Source organism: Anomalospiza imberbis, chromosome 22, assembly GCF_031753505.1.
Source record: "Anomalospiza imberbis isolate Cuckoo-Finch-1a 21T00152 chromosome 22, ASM3175350v1, whole genome shotgun sequence".
Lineage (NCBI taxonomy): Eukaryota > Metazoa > Chordata > Aves > Passeriformes > Viduidae > Anomalospiza > Anomalospiza imberbis.
Window position 1 is genome coordinate 4,360,349 of NC_089702.1, and position 21,603 is coordinate 4,381,951.

Here is a 21,603-nt window from a genome sequence, read left to right on the forward strand (position 1 = left end):
TCAAGGTGCCTGAGCATTGCTTCAGGAAAACCGAGGGCTGGGAGCATTTCACCAAGGGAAGAGGGAGCAGAAAACCTCTCCTGGCCTGGGGTATGGTTCCTCTCTTTTTGGGGGTGGACTAAAATTTTTAGTCCCCATTTTAGTTCTGCTCTTGTGCTGCAATTCACAACTTCCCATTAAGCCAGATGTAGCTCAGACGTAGCAGGAGTTGATAAAGTTAAAATAGGCACAACAGGCCCCTCCACCAAATAACTTCTGTAGAGCTATTCAGAGATAAAAATATATCAGAATGCAATTGCTTTTAGTATCATCAAAACACATCAATGCTAAAACAGCTATTGAGTTTTTAAACAGCTGTTTAAGAATTCAGTTATTTCAAAACTGTTTTTAAAGATTTTAAAAGCTTCCCCTTCCTCTGCCATAAGGAAAGAGCCACTGAAGTACAGCCTGTGTTTGAAATTCCTGGGTTTGCTTTTTCCCTGTCTGTGGAGTTGGGCTTCTTTTTGCTCTCAGCTGCCAGAGACTCGATGTACTCAAGCATCTGTATTGATGGGTGTATCTATTGTTTCTAATCTGGTCAGTTGATCAATGAAGAGCAGCCTGTAATTAATTGTATAATATTGTACACAATGTCCCACTCTGCATTTACACAGATGGATTTGGGATTTGTTAACTGTAGCTGCTTTCCTAAACAGTTTCAAGAGGATGTAATAAGAGGTTTTATTCTTACCAGCCTTCCTGGTTTTTAGTGGACGGATAATTTTAAAGGGACACAGTTTCAAATTTCGCATCTCAAATTTTTCTTTTTCCTGGATCTCTTTATTCCAATGCTTAATATTTTTATATTTTGATATAACAGTCCAAAGTGAAGGAATTCTTTGAAGATGCACAATTTGGTTTTTATCTCATTCAGATGTCTGTGGAATTAATAGGAGCAAGTAAAACTTTCCTTCTATCCCCGAGAACCCCATGGATTTCATTGCAGTGAGCTGGGGCAAAGGTGGAAGGAGCAGCAGAGTCAAGCAGCATTTTCCCCATTTTCAGCCTGCCAGAGAGACCTTTTGTCCTACTGTTCCTCTGAGATAGGTGATGGGATTCAAGGAAAAGTTGCATCTGCCTGACCTGTCCACTATGATGTTCTACTTGTGCTGTTTTGGTTCTTGTGCAGATGGAGGGAACGAGGAGCCACCAGACCGAAGACAGGCAAGTGTAGACTCCCGTCAGAGCCGAGCTGGGCAAGGTAAAACCTGAGCGTTGTTCTGCCTCGGGGACTCGTCTCATTTGTTCACCTTTGATATTTCCCACATGTTGTGTTTCTCGTCAAACTGTGTGACCTGGCAGACTTTGCACCCATCGTTATTATCCGCACAGCTACCAGCCTACTGAGATTCACAAACCAGACAATCTTTGAGTGGCTGAAGGAGTTTAACCTAACTCCTGGCACGGCACAGGTGGACCCGCAGAGCACCTGTACTCTGTACTGCAGCCAGAGGGGCAGAGTGTTCTGCTGTTGGAGCTGGTGGTGCTGGAATTCTTCAGCACATACCAGCCCAAACCAGCATTCTGTTTCCAAGTTTCTACTTGTCTTCCCCCTGATATCCAAGGGGGAACCTGGCAGGTTCACCAGAGCCAGGTTATCCTTCCCCAAGCCCTGGAGAAGGACCTGTCTGGGGGCTGAACAGCCTCACGTTACATCTTCTGCTTTGGTTTGTTTCATCCCACAGGAGGAGGACAAAAGGTCCAAGGAAGGAAGTCCTAAAAACAGGCTTTATAGTCTTTAAATAACAATCCAACAGACTCTTTTGTTGAGTAGCCGTCACTCAGAGTAGGTTTGGTGGTTGGCTAACCCCACACAGAGACCTGTAATGGGGATTTCTGTCCCTGACAGCAGCTGGTCTTAGATCTGTGCTGGGTTAAGTGTCCTTTGAAGCAGCTTTACTAAGTTTTAAGCATTTTCTCATTTGTGGGGGTTGTGAAAATGTTGTATTCTCACACAGCTTTAAGACTGAGCAGCATTTTTTGGAAGTAAGGGCTCTGGTAGTTTCTATGCGCATTGACTTACTCTGTCTTTGGGATTGCAGCAATAATTTTCCTTTCATTTAGGCTCAAGCCTGTTGTTGTCATGGTGTCCTAATGACTTATTATGGGGACATTTTCTCCAGAGAATTGTCCTTTTTTGGCAGTATTCCAGTGTTGCCTGGGTGAGATGATTTTGAGTCATTGAAGCTGTGATCAGAATTAGGGGGATCGGAATTAGTAGTTAAAACCCTGAAGCTCAGAAATGTCAACTGCTCTTTTCACATAGGATCTTTCAATGGCTGTATTTAAATGTATTATTTTTAATTTTGTTGTTTTAAAGAAGAGTTAGAGTAAAATTAGGAAGGAAACCAGGGAATTTATAGCTGTACATATCCCATGGCAGCTTGCATAGAAGGAGGAGTGCTTTGACATTCAGAGAGAGTGGCTGTTCTTTCCTACTCTGGGCTCAGATGAAGTTGTTGCTGTGTAACTGTGTGCTAGAGGCTCTGCCTTGGGTCCCTGGCACGTCCTTCTCTGTGTTTGGCTTGTGTCCAGTGGTTTCTTGTTATGGGGCAGAGCAGCTCAGATGCAGCTGCTGCTGGGAGCTATCTGAACACATTCTATTCTCTCAAGTTCCCTTTCAACCCATCTCTTCTGGATCTCTGCTGCTGTGGGAAAGGCATGGGTTTCGGCAGAGTAAGAGGAGATCTTTTTTTTTTTTTTTTGCAAATCCTTTCTCAAGAATCACCAATCTGTACCTCTTTGGTGACTGACTGAAGGAGCTGCAGTAACCAGCAAGAAGTTTCAGTGTGAGAGGGAATAGAAGGGGAAAAGGTTAAAAAGCTTCCATGTTCTTGGAGCAGCAAGCTTCTGAGCTAAATATTTCTATTTGGATCAGTGGATGCAATTGTAGAGGCAGGCTTTCTGCAGCATGGAAGAAGTCCCTCTGCTCTGTAGAATCATTATCTCGTAACTTTTCCCAGCTCTGTGTCCATCACTTGAGATCTGTCTGCTAATGGGCATTTTTCATGATGGTGGGTTGAGGAAGTTTATTATCCTTGGATAAAACATCCAGCTGAAATGGGGCAGTTGTCTTCCTGCTGTCTCACCTTACATGTTACCGTGTGTGATGCCCAGGTGTCTTCCAAGCTTCACTGGCAGGACAAGAGGAAACAGCCTCAAGTTGTGCCAGGGGAGGTTTAGGTTGGAGGTTTTGGTTAGGTTGGTTTAGGAAAATATTTTTCATGGAAAGAATTGTCAAGCCCTGGAACAGACTTGCCAGGGCAGTGGTGGAGTCACCATCCCTGGAAGTGTTCCAAAAATGTGTGAATGGGTCACTTAAGGACATGGTTTAGTGGTGAACACAGTGGTGATGCGGGGTTAATGGTTGGACTTGATGATCTTAGAGGTCTTTTCCAACCTGAATGATTCTGTGGTAATCTTGTAAAACTCCAGTAAATAGTCTATTAGTTCAAATGTGCACTTTGCAGTAACATTTTATTTAAATACATTATATAACCAAACGGGTAAAGTTCCAGTTCAGCCATCAATGAGCCCTAATTCCAGGGTTTGATAAGCCCAATATTCTTTCTGATCAAAATACATTTCTGACTGTTTCAGGGGTTTTGCTTATGTGTTTATTTACTCTGCCAAGGAGGAGAGAGAAATTTTGGTACGTGTGAAATGAAGGTAGTACCTTGTGGATGTTTTGTGAATTCACTGTTTTGCTGTAAAGCCTTTGAATTTTAAGAGGGAAAACTTTGCCAACCTATAATTACTTTTATTTTTATATAACATACTGCCCTTGATTTCAAGTAGATTGATCAAAGACGCTGGGAAGTTACACCATAATAACCAGTGAAATGCACATAGACTTGTAAGCCTTTAAGCTGCAGGAGATTCCCATGGTTTATGGTTCCCTAAAATTTAGCCTGAGGCAACTGAAATTATTTTTAAGAATCAAAATCATTGGTGGCAAATCTGTTTTTTCATGCCTGGTGCCGAATGCATTTTAAAAACCCATCATGGGTTGGCTTTTGGGATGCTAGTTGTGGCAGCGATGGTGGTTTGTCTTCCCTGACACTCCTGGTGAGCCTGGCTGGGCTGGCAGAGCCTGCAGAGAGCTCGTGGTAACTGGTGAGTGATGAGCAAGCAGGGAGTGAGTTGTGTTTTGAACTGTCAAAACCAGTGTAGGTGTGAAGGGTGTTAGTGCTTATTTGGCTTTCATGTAAAGAGCATTACAAAACTGCCGAGAGATATTCCTGATTGCTGGCACCAGGAATGGATGCCTTTCAGCCACTGATGCTGCAGCCCTCTAGAACCCTGTGGGGACTGGTCCAAGATTTTGGACAGTTATTTCAACATGGGTTTTTGTGCTGATCGTAAGCAATATGTTGGGTTGTTCACATTGTACTTTGGATATTGGGGATACAGCTGGTCCATCATCTCCTCTGAAGTACCATGCAATTGAGGCTCTTACCCTCCAGTCTTATTCCCACTCTTGCCCATCTCCCTTTCTGTCCAGCAAGCATTTTCTCTTTCAAAAACACTCTCACAAGCCACTGAGAACAGCACAGCTATCCAGTGGAAATCCAGAGAGGAACGTCTTTATGGAGGGAAAACATCAGCACGCAATAAGAGCTAAAATCTATCTTGTAACAGAGTGCCACAAGTCTGGCCTTCTCACATTATTGAAAAATTAGTGAAATATTAATGATAACAGCTTGGGTTGGTTTTTGCATATGAATTATTAGTTGTCTGGGGTAGGTTGTTGATCTTACTGACAAGAGTGGAGATCCAGGTATTGTCAACTCCAAGGTTTCTGTATCTGCTGCTAATAGGAGGAACCTTATGGCTCCTGACTCTTGCTGATCTGAAGCACCTTCCCTTCACTGTTCATTAATATTGATTACAATTAGGATCGAGTCCTTTTATTGTTCTGTCTTCACTTGTTCTCGTGCTATTCCATGTATTCCATTGTGGATGTGTAGTGATGCGACGCCCACATGGGCTTTACGTGTCTCTTGGGAGAGTTGGAGCTGGTGGCTGTTTTTAGAGGCATTTGTTCTTCATTTTATTTGGGGTTTGTGGGTTTTTTTAGGCTAAAGGTCCTCCTATTGAAATTTAATTTAGCTGGGAGGTTTTTTATTAGAACCCAACAATCTAAAAACTATGGTCATTCTACTGAAAACTGCTGACTCTAAGACTCTGAAAGACAAGAACATTGAAATAAATTCTTCATGGTTTTGCTCTTCATCATATAGAGAGGGGTGCTGAGATGCTCTTTAAAATTTCTTCAAGGGATGTGTCACGAGTGCGCAAAGGGAACAAGCAGCTGGCAAATCAGCTCTGCACAGGGCTCCCTTTTGGAATGATGGAAGCAGGATTCTTTCCCTTGCATTCTAACCGATTCATTTTAATTTTCCTCGCCCCTTTAGGCACCTCCACAGAGAACGACTGTGCTTTTGAACCCGACTACGCTATTCCGCCACTCCCAGTGACCGAAGGTATGCAGCACATTCGGATAATGGAGGGCATGTCCCGCTCCCTTCCATCCTCCCCCTTACTCACACATCAGTCTATCAGTGTTCGGCTCCAACCTGTGAAGAAGTTAACTGGTAAGGACTTAAATAAAGTTCACTGGGGCTTTTAAGGTCCGTTGGTGCAAAAATCTGTAAGAAAAAAGCTTTGAATGGTTTCTGTATGGAAGTCATTCCCTTGTTTGTTACAGCATCTGCTTCAGGCAAACCTGGGGATGGATTGGATTTTTGTGTTGACAGAGAAATCTTTCTTTGCTGAAAAAGGTCTCTCTGGTTTAGAAATATTCTCTCATTTTTGAGAAATTTCTGTCAGAGTGTGTTTCAGTTCCACTTTGTGTTGCTGTTATGCACAGTGGAAGCATTACAGTGATTTTAAAGAAGTTGATGCTTAAATTTTAAATGTCAAGAGAACATCAGAGAAATTATGAACTTCTATAGCAAAGTGATTTTGTTTTTGGTTCATGCATATTTTAGATACTGCTTTGTTTATCTAACCTGTCAGGACTGTGGTATAAATACCTAGAGGTGATGCAGTAGTGTGATTTTCAAAAGCACTTGGAGTCCAACATCCATATAAAAGCCTGAAAAGAAGCATTTCTGCTGGTAACAGTTTTTGAGAAACTCGCTTTTTGCCTAAAGTCTGACGCCCTCTGTCCTGTGCTTGTGCTGAGGGAAATCTCCAAAAAGAGTTCTTATGGAATATAATCTGATCTATGTGTACAAAAGGGAGCTCTGACACACTTGGTGCCTTTTGTTTCCTCTGCCCTCTGGTGAAAGGAGAACTTGGAAAGAATAGGTGAGAGAGATTTTGTTCCTGTCATAATTCCGTGTCTGCAGAGTGGTTGGTGAGAGGATGGGACCCTCACCCTTATGGTACATAAAAAACTTTTTTTTTTTTGTTTTTTAAATAAAGATTTTTGTCCCAGGACCATTTACTAGATACTCACAGCAGTCTTCCAGTATCTGAAGCAGCCTACAGCCAAAGAGGGACTTTGTGCTGGAAACTGGAGCAACAGGACAAGGGGGAATGGGTTCAGACTGCAAGAGGGGAGATTTAGATTGGCTATGTGGAAGGAATCTCTGGCTGTGAGGATGGTAAGGCCCTGGCACAGGTTGCCCAGGGCAGCTGTGGCTGCCCCAGATCCCTGGAAGTGTCCAAGGCCAGGCTGAACGGGGCTTGGAGCAACCTGGGACAGTGGAAGGTGTCCCTGCCCTGGCAGGGGGTGGACTTCAATGTCCTTTCCAACCCAAACCATTCCATAATTCTATGATAATATGATCTTTAAAAGTTCTTAATTTGTCTGATTTTAACCAAGGCAGCTTTTCATCCACAGAAAAATTAAAATGTCCATTTTTGGTAAAAAACCTGAGGAAGACATTCCACAGAGTGAGAGTTTTCTACCCAGAGGAACTAAGGTCACTCACTCACATTTTGGTATCTGGATTTGCTGGGTATGAAGACTTGGCTGGGTTCAGAGGGTGATAAATATTCCATGTGGGTGCAATTTCCACTCTGCTGAATAGTCTGGTGATTAAGAAAAACTAAGATCATTGTCACTCTAAAGAGTGAAGTAATAGCATAAGTAATCAGTTCTCCCCCTCCTGCCTGTGTCACCTCTTGTTTAGCACTGACTGAAAACATACTTAAATCAGCACATTCAACCTCAGTTTGTGTTATTTCATTTTTTTGTGGGTGGTTTTTGTAATAGTGGCTTTATTAACAAAAATAATGCGAAAAATGTGTAATAAAGGGAAAGAAAACTCCCCACCCTCCCAGCCCAGGTTAAGTAATGGAAGACACCATTTTGGTTTGTGTCTGCAATAAAATTAGCACTTAAAAGTTACCGTGCTTGCTGCACAAAGAGCAACTGCTGTTGAAACAATGGGTGTAAATATTCTACTGTACATCAAGGGTGTGTCATTGCTGACTCGAAGCCATAACTGTGAAGAAAATAATGCAGGTGCTCTGTATACCTGCTTTGAGGACAGCAGTGCTTTCCAGGACGGTGCTTAGGGGTGAATGTATGCAAGTGCTTTTGGGAATTGGTGCCAAAAATACATACATTAGGTTAATAAAGGAGATACTGGGCTGAAAGACTCAGCTCATGATGTTTTATTCCACTCCTGTGGAACCCACCATGTGCAGAGGGTTTGCACAAAGCCCTGTGCTGCATCCCACTCCTCCTCCTCCTCAGGAAGGAGTGTTCATTTACATATTGTACATTTATATGCGCAGGGATAATTTTATTCATCAGTGTACTTGGCTATTGCTGTTTTTTTCTATTGAATGACAGATTGCAAGCATTGGGATTCTCTTAGAAAGAGCATGTGTGTGAGTGCCTGTGCAGAGAGTGAGGAGGGGAGAATATTAGCAAGAAATTTAGGAAAGAAATTGTGGTTTTCTAAAAAAAATCTGGCCTGGATCTTTTGGGTTGGATTCTTGGAGGCCTAATCCTGCTGTATCCAGTGGGAATTAGCTGCTTCAGTGTCTTCAAAGACATGGGCCTGGGGAACTGCTTTCATTGCAGATCCTCTCTTTGAGAGCGTTCCTCCCTTGAGTTTAGGGAATGTGGGAACTTTCCCTAAGAATAAAATTCATACAAATCAGTAGGAATATTCCTGTAAATCACTGGGTTCAGGCAGCTAATAGCAGCCTCTTTCCTAAAGAAGATGTGTGTTTTTCCACTAGATCCTTCAGAGAGATGATGAGAGCAGGGCTGAGCGGGATGGAGACTTGATCTTCCCAGTAAGGACCCACCACTGTGGTTCTCAACACCCTCCAGGTCCATCTGGGATGGGGACCTCAGCACACAACATTTTCTGTGCCACCATCACACATCATTTGTAGTGCTGGGGTCTTGTCTTCTCCCCACCCCTCACGAGATAACCCTTGCATTTCTTGGGAGTAGCCACAAGGAGTGTCACCTCTCCCTTCTCTGTATCTTCAGCAAATGGTTCAGTATTCTTTGATGTTAACTGTAATCGTGGGACTAAAAAGCTCAGATCTCTCTACTTGAAAACTTTATTGTTTCTTGTTTAGTGATAACAAACCCAGATTAATGATTGCAGCCCCCAGGACCACACGTTCTCTCCAAATTGTTGTACCAGCTCAGCTGGGTGGGAGCGTGAGAGATGATGAGGCACAGCTTCAGGGGTGGGAGTGCTGGGGGGAAGCTGTCAGTGCTGGCACATGTGGGAAGTGGTGAAGTCACTACTCCTGGAAGCACTCAAAAAAATGTGTGGCTCTGGCACTTGATTACACGGTTTAATGTGGAATGTGACGGTGTTGCAAGGTTGATGGTTGGACTTGATAATCTTCAAGGTCTTTTCCAGCCATAACAATGATTCTGTGATGTGAGCGTGGTGAGGCCCTGGCACAGGCTGCCCAGAGAAGCTGTGGATCCCTGGAAGTGTCCAAGGCCAGGCTGGACGAGGCTTGGAGCAACCTGGGACAGTGGAAAGTGTCCCTGCCCGTGGGCACAGCAGTGGCAACTGGATGATCTTTAATGTCCCTTCCAGCTCAGGCCATTGTGGGATTCTGTGTTTAAAAGTAAAATAAATCATCAATGGGAAGGATTTCTGACAAAGTTTCAGTTGCTGGACCCAGGCTCCAGCTCTGCAGTGTTGTGGTTGTGCTGGGTGTGACAGTGGCCGTTCTCTCCCTCACCGTGTAGTGTTTGTTTGAGCACGTGCATTAAGTGAAAAGCAGCTGATGATGGTTCTGGTAAATAATGTGTTTTTCCCAGTTGCACATGGTATATAGACCTTGGCCTTGCTCACAGCTTGTGATGCCAGGTGTGTGTGAGCTGGCTTTCCCTGCTCTGCCATACCTGAAGATGCTTTAGGGGCTCTGCCAGCCTCCCTTATCCAACAGTGCCTGGGTTATGGGTTAATTTGGGAATGTTCTCCTGTCTCTGGGAGGCCTGGCAGGATCTGTGTTGGTGTCAGTGCTGCTCAGGCGCTCAGCCACCTGATGGTGCTGCAGTTTGGCTCATCTGAGCCTGGCTCTGTAAGGACAGAGCTCCTCACCTGTGTGGGGCTGCGCCTACCTGTGGGTACTCTGTTCTCACAGATGTTAGTTTGGGTCCTTACTAGTGTGCAGCCATTTCCCTTAATTAATAATTTCAGTTATTTAAATTCCAGTTATTTACACACACTGCAGAATCATGTCGTTTTGGTGCAACTCTCCCGATGCAAACGTGTCTGGGCTGGATGCGATCCTGTCGGAAATCTGTGCCGACTGCTTCAACGTGAGCAATGAAACCTGTCCCCAGCCAAGGGGGTGCTGCAGCTTTAAAGTATCCTAGGGCTTAGAGCCTTTTAGTATAAATTGTTCCATGTCACAACTCCTTATATGGTGCTGCCTTTTTTTCCTTTTCCTCTTAGTTGCCATGACAACAGCAGCACTGCGCCATTCATCAGCTCTGGTCCTGGGCTGCATCACCAGCCCCTCAGCTTACTCCGAAATGTTCTGGAGAGCATCCGTGAGTCGGTCACTCTGCTCTCCTGATCCATTATTTCCCCCTTCTTTCGGCGGTTTGCTTTAGGAAAAGAGCAAATTAAGCTGCACCAGAGAAAGAAACGGTAAAAATCCTTCCTTTTCCCCCCAGGGGAGGAGTAGAGGCTTCATTTGCTGCAGCGTTCTGGTAGGAATTAAAGCAGCTCAATAAGACTGGGAGACTTGACGAAGAGGGAAGGCTGTGTGTCCATAAGCTTCTCTGGAATCCTGCTGGAGCTCGCTTCCTGGCACCCAGAGGATGCGCGGGTGATGCTCGTAGGAGCAGCGAGCACCGGGGAGACGGTGCTTGTGATTTTGGGAAGAGAGCTTGACATCAGCAGCGGGAGGTGTCACCTGTAACATCACCCTGACGTGGGGAGCAGCAGGATGGAGCCAGCGCTAGGGAGAGGGAGGGATCAGAGGAGGATCCGTGCCAGAGTGCTCTCCAGGCAGCGGTGCCCCTGAATTCCCAGCCTGGCTGACTGCGCTGCCGGGCTGCACACGCAGGGGATGGGGAGAGCAAGCAAAGTATTTGGACAATTTGTGAGTATTCGGACCATTTGTGAGTATTTGGACAATTTGTCGTGCACGGTCTTTGATTGGGATTGTGTTGGGCATGCCTCAGCCTCCTCTAACTGCAGAAAATCAGTGTACAATAAGGGATGGTGGGGCTCCTAGTTGGTAAGGAAGCCATTACTAGGAGGGAGTTAGTGTCAGATACAGTGATGCTGCTGGTGGTTATCTGTCTTTTAGTTGTTGCAATCGTTTTACATAATCTGAGTTTGTCACCTCCTTGGCTCAGATGTGCAGAATTTCTCATACAAAACATCAAATGAATGTGCAATGAAAAGATTTTATTTCTGAGCACAGCTGAAATAGAACTGCTGAGGAGTGACTTGAAAATTACAAGACACCAAGTCGTTTGTTTTCAAAATGTTAGAACAATGGGATTGAGATAATGTTTTCCTTTTGTGTTCTGAAATGACCACAATTCAATTTGAGTGGATTATAAAACCCCTTTGTGCCGAGGAAAAGAGAGATTTGCTTTCCACTGAAAGAGTGAGTTTCTAGAAATAAAAGTAAATAAGCAATCATTACCAAGGTAGAATTTGAGGAAAAGCTGTTGAAGTGCCTGATGCTCATGTTGAAGCTAATTTTTGAAGGATATTGTGCTTAAAATTGTTGGTGTCAGGAGAGACTTTGCTCTTTTTAAAGAATTTTTATACCATAGTGTTTGCAGTAGGCTTACATTTCTTTTCATTGAATTCTCTGTCATGCTGTCAGCATGACACTGATCTGAAATTCCTGTTCCTGTGTAGGAGTGGAGGTTGGGTGGGAGGCCCACCCCGTGTCTCAGAATGCACAGCAGTGCCAAGGACCCAGTTACCTGGAAAGTGCCATTAGATTTCAGTGATTCCAGGTGTATAATGTACTTTTTCTGGGCATAATTAATTTATCATTGAAGTTTCCCTGATCCTTTGCAATCTCTGTCTGCCTAGAGGTTTCATGAGTCGAAAACTCGTGTTTTGTCAGAATAACTGAATTGTCCCTTTTTAAAAAAATGACCTAAAATACACACAACTTTTCATTGTGGTTTGGCCATCTGGATTTTTGGTCCTGTTTTATGCTCTTATGATTATTAGAGCATAATCAGGCAAATCCTGATGTCTCAGGAAGAATTTCTTCATGGAAAGGGTGGTCAGGCACTGGAAGGGGCTGCTCAGGGTGGTTATGGAGTCCCTGTCCCTGGAGGTGTCCAGGGAATAACTGGATGTGGCACTCAGTGCTCTGGACTGGTGACAAGATGAGGATCAGGCACAGGTTGGACTCGATGATCTTGGAGGTCTTTTCCAACCTCAGTGATTCTGGGATTCTGTCTCCAGCAATGAAACCTGCAAGAGAAGGAGGATCCTTGTTCAGTTACAAGAACATATGCTGAGTATATTTTTCCTGGTGTGTCAGTTCTTACTATCCATTTTTGGGATTCTTCATCCATTATTTTGGGACTTGTGATTTGTTTTGACAGGCACATACTCAAATGGAAACCATTTGGGCTTGTGGAGATGAAACAGGTGGGTGAATGTGTCACTGTCTACTCACAGATAGACTTTTATCTCTATTAAACCAATGCAATTCTTAGTGTGAAATGAGAAAATTTCTGATTTAAATTTTTTGGAGCTCCAAAACTGTCCCTGAAATTTATGCAGATAAGTAGCGTGTCTGTAATTTTCAGAATTAAACCAAATCCTGTGTTGAAGGGTTTTTGTTTGTTGGAGACCTGTCAAATTCATGATATTTCTGCATTAATTTCAGGATAGTTTGTATGTAACCTTTATTTTCTTAAATAAAGGGAATGAAAAAACTGGCGTATTGTATTTATTGGCTTTTGAAAGACACTTACCAGTTCTAGCATGGATTTTCCTCAGTGCTGTTTTCAAGACAAACCCTATCTGTCTTATTTTGACACCCAACTGTCTTTCATATTGACAGAGTAGAAATTGCAGTAGAGATATGCAGAAAATCCTATGTTTTTCCCTTGGTGCTGCTGTGAAGTTGTTGCAGAACCTTTAGAATTTGCTCCTCCCTAGGGTATTTTTATTTGCATCGAGGCTGTTGGACTGCTCAGCCTTGCAGAGGATGTGGTAAACATGTCATCACAGCACTGGAGCTGGGAAAAGGTGATAATAGCTCTGCATTTCAGATACTTGTGTAGATGCTTAAACAGGGGGAGAACCCCAAAAGTTTCTCTACTGTCGATAGTGTTTAAAAGGCAAAAAAATTGCCTTGAAACTCTACGGGTTTTCAGACGCTCGGAGAGAGAAATTGTCCTTATTTCACACTGGAGCTGCACAAAATGGAGCATCTGTCACGATTACACTTCTGGTGTGTGAGAATTTTTAATTTTTAGACATAGCTAAGAGGTTTCTATAGCAAGAGGAGGTGGTGTAGAAAGCCTCCTGTGGAGTTAAATCAGGCCATCGCTCTTCCCTTGGCTGCGTCTTTCCTCCTACTCCTGGAACGTGCCTGCAGAGGTATCCTGTGCACTTGAGAGCAGAAAGGCATTCACAGCATACACTCATGTGGAATAAGCCCTTGCATTCTTCTAGACTACTTGTTTTCTAAGGAAAAGGCCTCATCTCCAGCTGGGCATGTTCTTTGGTCCTCTCCTACTTCTGTCACAACAGGACAACCTGTTTTGGAAACTTCTTCCTGTGTGAAGAAGGAATGACAACACAGGGGTGTTGGGTTGAGTCACTTGCCAAAGATTGAGCATTACTTTTGTAGAAGTTAATTTCTCATGTGATTTGTACCTGGCTGGCTCTAACCATGCGGGAAACCTTGATGAGGTTCAATTAAACTCGTGGTCTTATCACCAAGTTTGGGATGATGCCACTCATGAGATGTTCCAGCACAACATGAACAGGGTCCTGCTGGGGTCATTGCAGTGTCACATGCCAAGTTTTCATCACAGATCCCCTGACTGATGCTCAAACCATACAGGAGGTTGAGGATTGAGGATTGCCCTGGATCATTGCTTTGGCACTTTTCTTTCCTTGCTCTGGTGGTGGTTTTCCTGGAGTAGCTGTTGATGCCGAGTAATTCCTAGATAGCTTGGAGCTAGATACATTTCCTAGATTCCTAGACAGAGGAACTGCAAGGAAGATGGAGAAGGAGTTTTTACCAGGGCTTGTGGTGGCAGAATAAGGGGGAATGGCTTTAAACTGGCAGAGGGTAGGTTTAGATTGGATATTAGGAAGAAATCCTTCCCTGCAGTGGTGATCAGGCCCTGGCACAGATTGCCCAGAGCAGCTGTGGCTGCCTCATCCCTGACAATGTCCAAGGCCAGGTTGGACAGGGCTTGGAGCAACCTGGGATAGTGGAAGATGTCCCTGCCCCTTTGGTTGCGGTGGAAGGCTTAAACTTGAAATTTCTGTAAGCATTTCCTCTGCAGAGATGAAGGCAGGATTAGCACAATGCAGGTTTTATCCCTGTTATGCGTTTCTTTTTATCTTCTCAGCCATGGAAGTGAGTAGGTGTAAGTGAGAAGGTGGTTTTTAGAAGGGAAGTCACCAGCTGGGTGCTTTTCTGTCAATAAATGGTCCTGGCCCTGTTGCATGTCATGGCTGTTGCCCCTTTCAGCTTGGAAAGGGGCCCTGCGAGTGTTGCCTTCCCATTATTTACACTCTAATGTCCCCTGGTCCTGGGACACTGGTGGTGTCACAGGATTTGTGTGCACCAAAGCCTCAGAGAAGTTTTGGGTCTTAAATCCACTCTTGATGAGGAGCATGGCACTCCTGTGTCAGTGACAGTCTGCTTCAACCATCTGTGTTCACACAAATAATCACGTGGTTATTAGATATTTCGCTTAAATCCTTGAGGCATGCCACGTGTCCTTGGAGCGTTGTCCCTGCTCCTCTGTGGAAGGAAGGGATGATGAGCAGTCATCACTCCTCAAAACAGAAAGTTCTAACAGCTCCTTTAATTTTGCAAGGAAATGAAGACTTGGAAAAGCAAATAAATTACTGAAAACTACAGATGGCTGAATTAGCAATTTTCTTAGGTAAAACCCACCTTGTAAATGCAGCATAATGCAGTTTTTCAAGTGTTAACAAACAAGTTCAGCTAATTCAGGCTTGTGCCTTGCCAGATAAGCCGCTTCATTTTCAGGATAGAATATTCTGTGAAGCTGCTACCATCGGAGCAATAGGGATCCTAAATCCAGTTTCATATGAATGGAACAGTTTTGCATATGTGTCAATGTAATTACAGCTCTGGTGGTATCAACTAACCCAACTAAATTAGTTTTAGCATTGCAAAATTTGAATGTCTTGCACAGAAATAAAATTACCTTAGCTGTTCTTTATCTCTTGCCTTTATTTTCAAATGCTGTTATCAAGGAGTGAATTTATATTGGCTTGTAGCTGTGTAGTCCTGGTCATAAACAGTGCTTTATATAGTGAACAGGATCCAGTCTCTCACATGTTCTGACTTGGGATTACTTGGGCTGTGAATGGTCAGATATTTTACAGTTTCCTCTTCTCTCTTTTATGGTTACAATATCTTGGTTTGATCTTAAGGATATGGTGGCAGAATGAATGAGATTTTGTTTACGTGCAGCTTAGGCTTACTGCTGGCCTTTGCCCTGCCACTCCTGTTCCAATTTAATTTGCTGCTATAATTTGATCATTCTTGGCTCCTTTTACAATACTTCAGCAGCACTCTTGCAGTGCTGTCTAGAGTGCATTTGTTCTTCTTTTTCAGTTCCTTTCCAAACCCCTCGTGCAGGTTTTAATTTCTTACTGCTCTAATTACAGAGAATCAGAACAGTGGGTGCCCAGTGTGTGGGTGCAGGCACTGCAAAGACAGGATGGCAGAGCTTTGGGATGGCAGCAGAGGTAGAGCAGGTCACGAAAGCAAACTGGGCTGAGCATGGGGAGCAGGAGGTGGTCAAGGGTGCCCAGTTAGTTCTGTGCTGGATAACTGCTCATGTATAACTCTTTTAACACCAGGCAGCTGACAGGTGGTGGTTGTGGCATCAAGTGCTAAAAAGGGCTTGGAGGGAGCTCTGGGAAGCTGCAGACCCGTTGGACTGGTGTGTGTGTGGAACATGCTGATAGAAGGAGGTCTGAAGGGCAGAGTTAATCACACCGTCACAGAATGGTTTGGATTGGAAAGGACCTAAACAGCAATCCAGTTCCACCCCCTGCCGTGGGCAGGGATACCTTCCTGCGTACACTTCTCAGCGTAAAGAAAAATGGAGAGAATCATAGGCTTGCAGAATGGTTTGGGTGAGAAGGGACCTTGAAGCTGTTCTAGAAGGGCTGTGTAAGAGAGTAAAACACTAGGGAGATTAACTGCATTTCAGAACTGTTTGTATTTCACTTGCTCTTTTCTTCTGTGGGAAGAATCATCAGTTAAATGTATTTTCTCTTTGTCTAGTGCCTTGAGCTAAATTAAGCTTTGTCAATGTCCAGAAAGGATTTGACTGGCATGTTCAGCATAGACCATTTTTAAAAGCCCCATGAGACACAAGCCCCTTGGTGGGGACACAGTGGCACTGGGCAGCTTTCCCTGAGCTTTGTCAGCTTCATGCAAAAGAGGGGGAAATGTGTTTGCTTCAGTGGATGTTTAATTAGTTTCTGATTTCTGGCAGCTTGAAATCTGAGCATTGTGAGAAATTGGTGTAACAGGTTCTATCTAACCAGTGAATTACCAGGGTTGCCTATAATTTGATAAAAGTGACAGAGCTCTTTGCTGCTCTCTAAATGTCCTTTACAGTACATCCAGGTCCTTTTTTGGACATTTCCCCTCATTTTTAGTGCCAGTGCAATATCTGAGTCACTGAATTACAGAAAGAACTCCAGGATAGTAGGAGATTGAATGGGAATAATGCAATTCAGCACTTGTGTTTTGTAGTATTCTCCTCTCATCTGTTTTAAATTTAACATTTAATGAAATAAAACTGTTGGGGAAAGGGATATGAGGGGTTGAGGAATTATTTCCCCTCCAGCCCTACCCTGTTTCTGTCTTTTGGGAGGATTTTGGGGTATTCAAGCAGATCTTACGTAGGCTTAAAATATTGATGACGTGGTTTCATCCCGTAGTCCCAGCTCTCCAGTCACTCTATTTTTTTTTTTTTAAGTGCAAACAAAGTCTGAAACTTGAAAACTGACTGCAACAGAGATTTATTGCTTGTTTTCATGACAAGATGACTTAGAAAGCTGGAGCAAGTGGTGCTGCCTTCCCTTCTCTGCTTTCATCTCCCTCGTCTCATGCACAGGGTTTGACCTTGAGTCACAGATGAGGAATTTCTGCTAAAAAAGGCAATTTTTTTAGCAGAAAGCCTGCTAAGAGGCTTCAGAAGATGCTGAAACGAAGAATTTTCGATGGGAAATGACATGGAGATGTGTACAGTGTGCCACAGCTCCAAGGAGTCAAAATGACTTGATAAGTTTGGATTGGAAGAGGATTGTCCCATCTCCTCCTCCTGCCATGTCTATATATTAATTAAATAATTTCTTTCTCCTCAGAGCTATCCCCTACATGCACAAAGACTCTTTGGCAGCCCACTTTGGAAAAAAGCCTTAAAAAAGCCTTATCTAGGGGGAAAGTGAGGGTGTATTTTTCTTTCTGGGATCAATGATAGGAGCAGCTTTTGTCCTGAGTATTCCAGGGAGCATCTGCTCAGGAGATTGACACTGGGAGGCTCCAAAACTAAACCCTTTGGGCTGAGCTGGGGGAGGGGACTTTGCTGGCTGGTGTCTCCAGCAGTGGTAAGTTTGATGTAAAAATCACTGTTCCATTTCTCTGAGTGACAGAAAATTGTTTATAATAATAAGCAAAATGGAAATTGAGCTGAATTCCTTTTGGAAGCACAGACTACAGCCAGGTTAGTATTTTAGGAAGGATTCTTTTCTCTCTGAATATATAAATGTATTGTAAGCATCATTTTATTGCCATTATTGAACACTTCAGGCAGAAATCTGTATTATTTTATTCTACATATAATTATAATTCATATATGCCTTTTCAAAACCAGGTGATTTTGTCCCTTGAACATTGATTAGGGATGTCTATTCAGACAGAAGACCATTTTGATCAATTATTTGGGAGGGTTTGTAATAATTTTGGTAGGATAGGTAATAATTTGATTTAATTATACGTTTTCAGAAGACTCATTCCTTTTTGAGGTCACTGAATGTATTCTTGCTGATATTTTCTGTGCCTTGTTCATCTGGAGAGAGACGGAGAGGAGGAAAGAATATTCCAAGAGGTTTTTGTGGTCCCACGGGATTGCAAAATCCACTGCTTTGGAGAAGGTTATTCCTCAGTTTTCCAAAGGAAAAATAAATTTCAGGGGCAGTAATAGGCAAAACCTTCGTGTTACAGATATCAGACAGTTTAAAGAAGAACTACATTAATGTTGCTTTTTTGAGTCCTCCTTTCCCACTGCTGTCCTGCCATCACCAGCTTGCTGAGCTCTCCTCCTGCTTTTATGTATTCTTTCCCTCTTTCCACCTATGTTTCCTTCAATTTTCTTGTTTCAGAGCCTTATCTCCTAAACGGAACATGTTTTCTGAAAGTTTTAGAACAAGTATAATGTTTCCAGACAACACATTGTTCTCACCACTTTTCTGTGCTGCTTTGCCCTCACTGCTGTGATAATGTAGGATGAGAGGAGAGAGGCTGGGGAATGTAATTTTAAAAGCTTTTATAGTCTCAAATAATAGAAGAGGAAAAAACTGTTACACAATGGATTCTATAAAATAATGCTGGATTATGTAAAGAGGATGTTAACCTTCATTGTATGTATAGTCACTGGTTTAATTTTAATTTTTTTAAAAATATATACCTAAAAATCCTTATTACATATGGCTGGTATATTATTTAGTCTGGTTTCCCAGAGAAGCTGTCCCTGGAAATGTTCATGGCCAGGTTGGATGGAGCTTGGAGCAAGCTGGTCTAGTGGAAGGTGTCCCTGCCCATGACAGGGAGTGGGACTGGATCATTTTTTTAAGGTCATTTCTAACCAAAACCATTCTAGGGTTCCAGGATTAGTGCCACAGCAAAAATAATCATGTGGTCCGTAATTTCCTCTTTATGGCTCTTACCTCAGCCAAATAAAGGGTCCTTTGGGCCAGAGGAGGGAGCAAAGCTTCATCACCCATGTGCTGGGCTTTGTGCAGCTGTGCTGAATGTGACAGTTACTTGTTCCAGGAGCTCCGTGGATCAATAACTCTGCAGCACTAAAAACATTTTCCTTTGAGGGAGACTTCAATAAAGTCAGCTCTGCACAGCACTGCAGAGCTGCTGGGGTGCTTCCAAACATGAGTCAGGCTCTGGCATGAGTGAAAGACAGGAATGGAGGATGCACTGGGCACCCACTGTTCCTCTCTTTAAGTCTTCCAAAGTTTGCTCTTCAAATCATGACTCTGGCTTTTCCCAGACATAGCACAGCTTGGGCAGGATTTTGTAAACCTTAGTGATTTTGAGGATTTGATTCAAATATCAAATTTATGTTACAAAAGAGGTTGTGGGAGTTATGAAGGTTGTGGCTTTCCCATTCCTGGAAGTGTTAAAAGCGGGGTTGGATAAAGCCTTGAGCAAGCTGGTCTAGTAGGAGATGTCCCTTCCCATCCAGGGGGGATTTCAACTAGATGAACTTTAGGGTCCATTTCAACCCCTTAACATTCTGTGATAAAATTGTGCTTACAGTAGTTTAAAACACAGTATTAATGTGCAAAATTCAACTCTTCCTCAGCTGGATTAGTAACAAGAGATGAGTAAACATCCAATGGCAGGGGATTGGAACTAGGTGATCTTCAAGATTCCTTCCAATCCAAACCAGTTTGTGATTCTATGAAATGTACTCATCATTTTTGGCATGTTTTCATCTCATCAACCTGTGATAAACACAATATTTTTACATAGAGACAGCAAATTTCATTATTTCATCCTCTTGTGGCAGAGGGAGGTTCAAAGCACAGGTGAAATTCAACTGTTTAACATGGAGAGAACAGAAAACTGGGCACAAAAGTTGATTTTGAGCCCAGCTCCTTGGCCAGACTCTTCCCAGGACCTGCCATAGGAGCAAGCCAGGAGAATCCAGGCATGTGGCCATGTGTGTTTGTGTTTTATAGCGATGAAGTGTGTGAGAGTCTGTGAGTGAAAAGCTCCAGTGGTTTGTGTTGATGCAGTTTGAGCAGTAATGTCCATTTTCCTAGTTCTTGTAAGGGGCTGGTACACTGAGAGGCTTCCAGGTTCCCTGGGATGGATCATTCCATCATCCATGCAATGGGAAAAGATTTGCTGTTTCCTCCAACATCTTCCTTGGACATAGATAAATCTGTGTATCTTCATGGGTGTACGCACAGACAAAGGTGCCTGTGTGTATGTTGTAGTCAAATTGTTGTGTGAATTCAGATCTGCTGAAATAAAACCTTGTTCAGTCCAGTCATTAAGGTGTTAATAACCCCTTGTTAGTAAAGATTCCTTTCAGGGCCCAAACTGAATTTCATAGCTGAAACCTTTTGCTAATCCATGATAATTTTCTTTTGTCGATGCCTTTTAATCTAAAGAAAACCCTTTTTTAATTAAATTACTAACTCATCTATAAATGGTTCAATGGTGTTAGAGAAAATGCAATAGAATTATGGAACTCAGTAGGCTGAAGGAGAACACAGTGCTAGAGATAAAGTGATTATTCCAAAAGAATAGACACATCCGGATTTATTTTGGTTTGGTTTGATGTGGGAGTAGATGCTTGCATTGATCCCAGTACTGCATGCCAGTGTTCAAAAGGATGAACCACCAGCAGCTCCTGGTCACAGTGGGGGTCACAGCTCTCCCAAACTGCTCATCCAGACTCTAGAGTGGGAGCCTCAGTGGCAACTGGTATGGGCATGCAAGTTTGAGGGATGTTACGAACGGGGCAGATTGTTTCGGTTTGCCAGGCAAAACCAGAACTTTTCCAGTGTTCTCAATCCCTGTTTTTAAAGAGAGTCTTAAAAAGTCAGGCTGCTGACACTGCAGTTACTAATGAAATAATTTCCCTAGTGTTCGGTCTGGGATTCTGTGATAGACTGGTTTGGGTGGGAGGGGACCTTAAAGCCCATCTGGTCCTATCTCCTGCCATGGCAGGGACACCTTCCACTGCCTCAGGTTGCTCCAGCCTGGCCTGGGACACTTCCAGGGATCCAGGGGCAGCCACAGCTTCTCTGGGCAGCCTGTGCCAGGGCCTGCCAACTCCCACAAGGAACATACTTTGTCCCCACTGGAAGATAGACAACCTGATGCAGAAAGTGTCATAATCAAGCCAGCTAATTAAATTTTCTGACTGCTGGCACTGCTAAGTGTTTTGCGTTACATGGTTAATTCCTACCCCAGAATAAGCATCATTTTCCTCGCGCAGGACAAGTTGCTGGCAAAGTCAAATGAGAATTTTATTTGCATTGACAGAAGGATTTTCAGTTTTGTTCTGCTGGTTTGGACACCAGTGGAGATTAATCTCACTAAGAACTGCAGAACTGGCCCCAGAAATGTGCAGTATTGGTTTGAAATAACATCTCAGCCACTGAAATTGAAGTTCCTTCTTCAGTAGTAGCAAGTCAGTTCCTGTATGATGCCAACGTGTTTGTCATCAAGCCATTGGGCACAGGACTGGCCTGTGAGGTGGACATAGACCATGGGCTGCTGGCACAGGGTGACAGGCAGTGGGACCCCAGGAACAACGCTGTGACTTTAGGCTCCATGTAATCAATATGCTTTTTCTGAAAGCTGGTTTTGCAGTTCTAGAAAGCCAGCGTTGCCAGTGACTGCCATCTTTAGTCAATCCATTATATTTTTATAACTGGTTATTGCAGACATCCTTTTTCCTGGTGTTCTTGGAAGATGTCATTTTTTTCTGCTCAGAAAAACTCCAGTTGTGTAACATGAAGGGCAATTTTCATGCTGTTTAACGCCTGGAGTTGGTCAGTTTCATACAGAAAATCCTTACAGGAATAAGAGGCCTAAAGGACTGAGCAGGTACAGAATACTTCAAATAAT

The 21,603-nt window shown here is 43.3% G+C and overlaps 1 protein-coding gene across 9 annotated transcripts in view; it reads left to right on the plus strand.

Annotated features, from left to right (window-relative positions):
- Positions 1–21,603, plus strand: part of TANC2 (tetratricopeptide repeat, ankyrin repeat and coiled-coil containing 2) — a 136,366-nt gene that overhangs the window by 14,105 nt on the left and 100,658 nt on the right. For 3 of the 9 annotated variants that reach the window (XM_068211809.1, XM_068211810.1, XM_068211815.1), the window contains exons 2-3: positions 1,169–1,240; positions 5,457–5,636. In XM_068211809.1, the coding sequence (XP_068067910.1) occupies positions 1,169–1,240; positions 5,457–5,636 (252 nt within the window). The remainder of the gene's footprint in view (positions 1–1,168; positions 1,241–5,456; positions 5,637–21,603) is intronic. The other 6 variants (XM_068211812.1, XM_068211816.1, XM_068211817.1 and 3 more) reach the window with 3 other exon arrangements.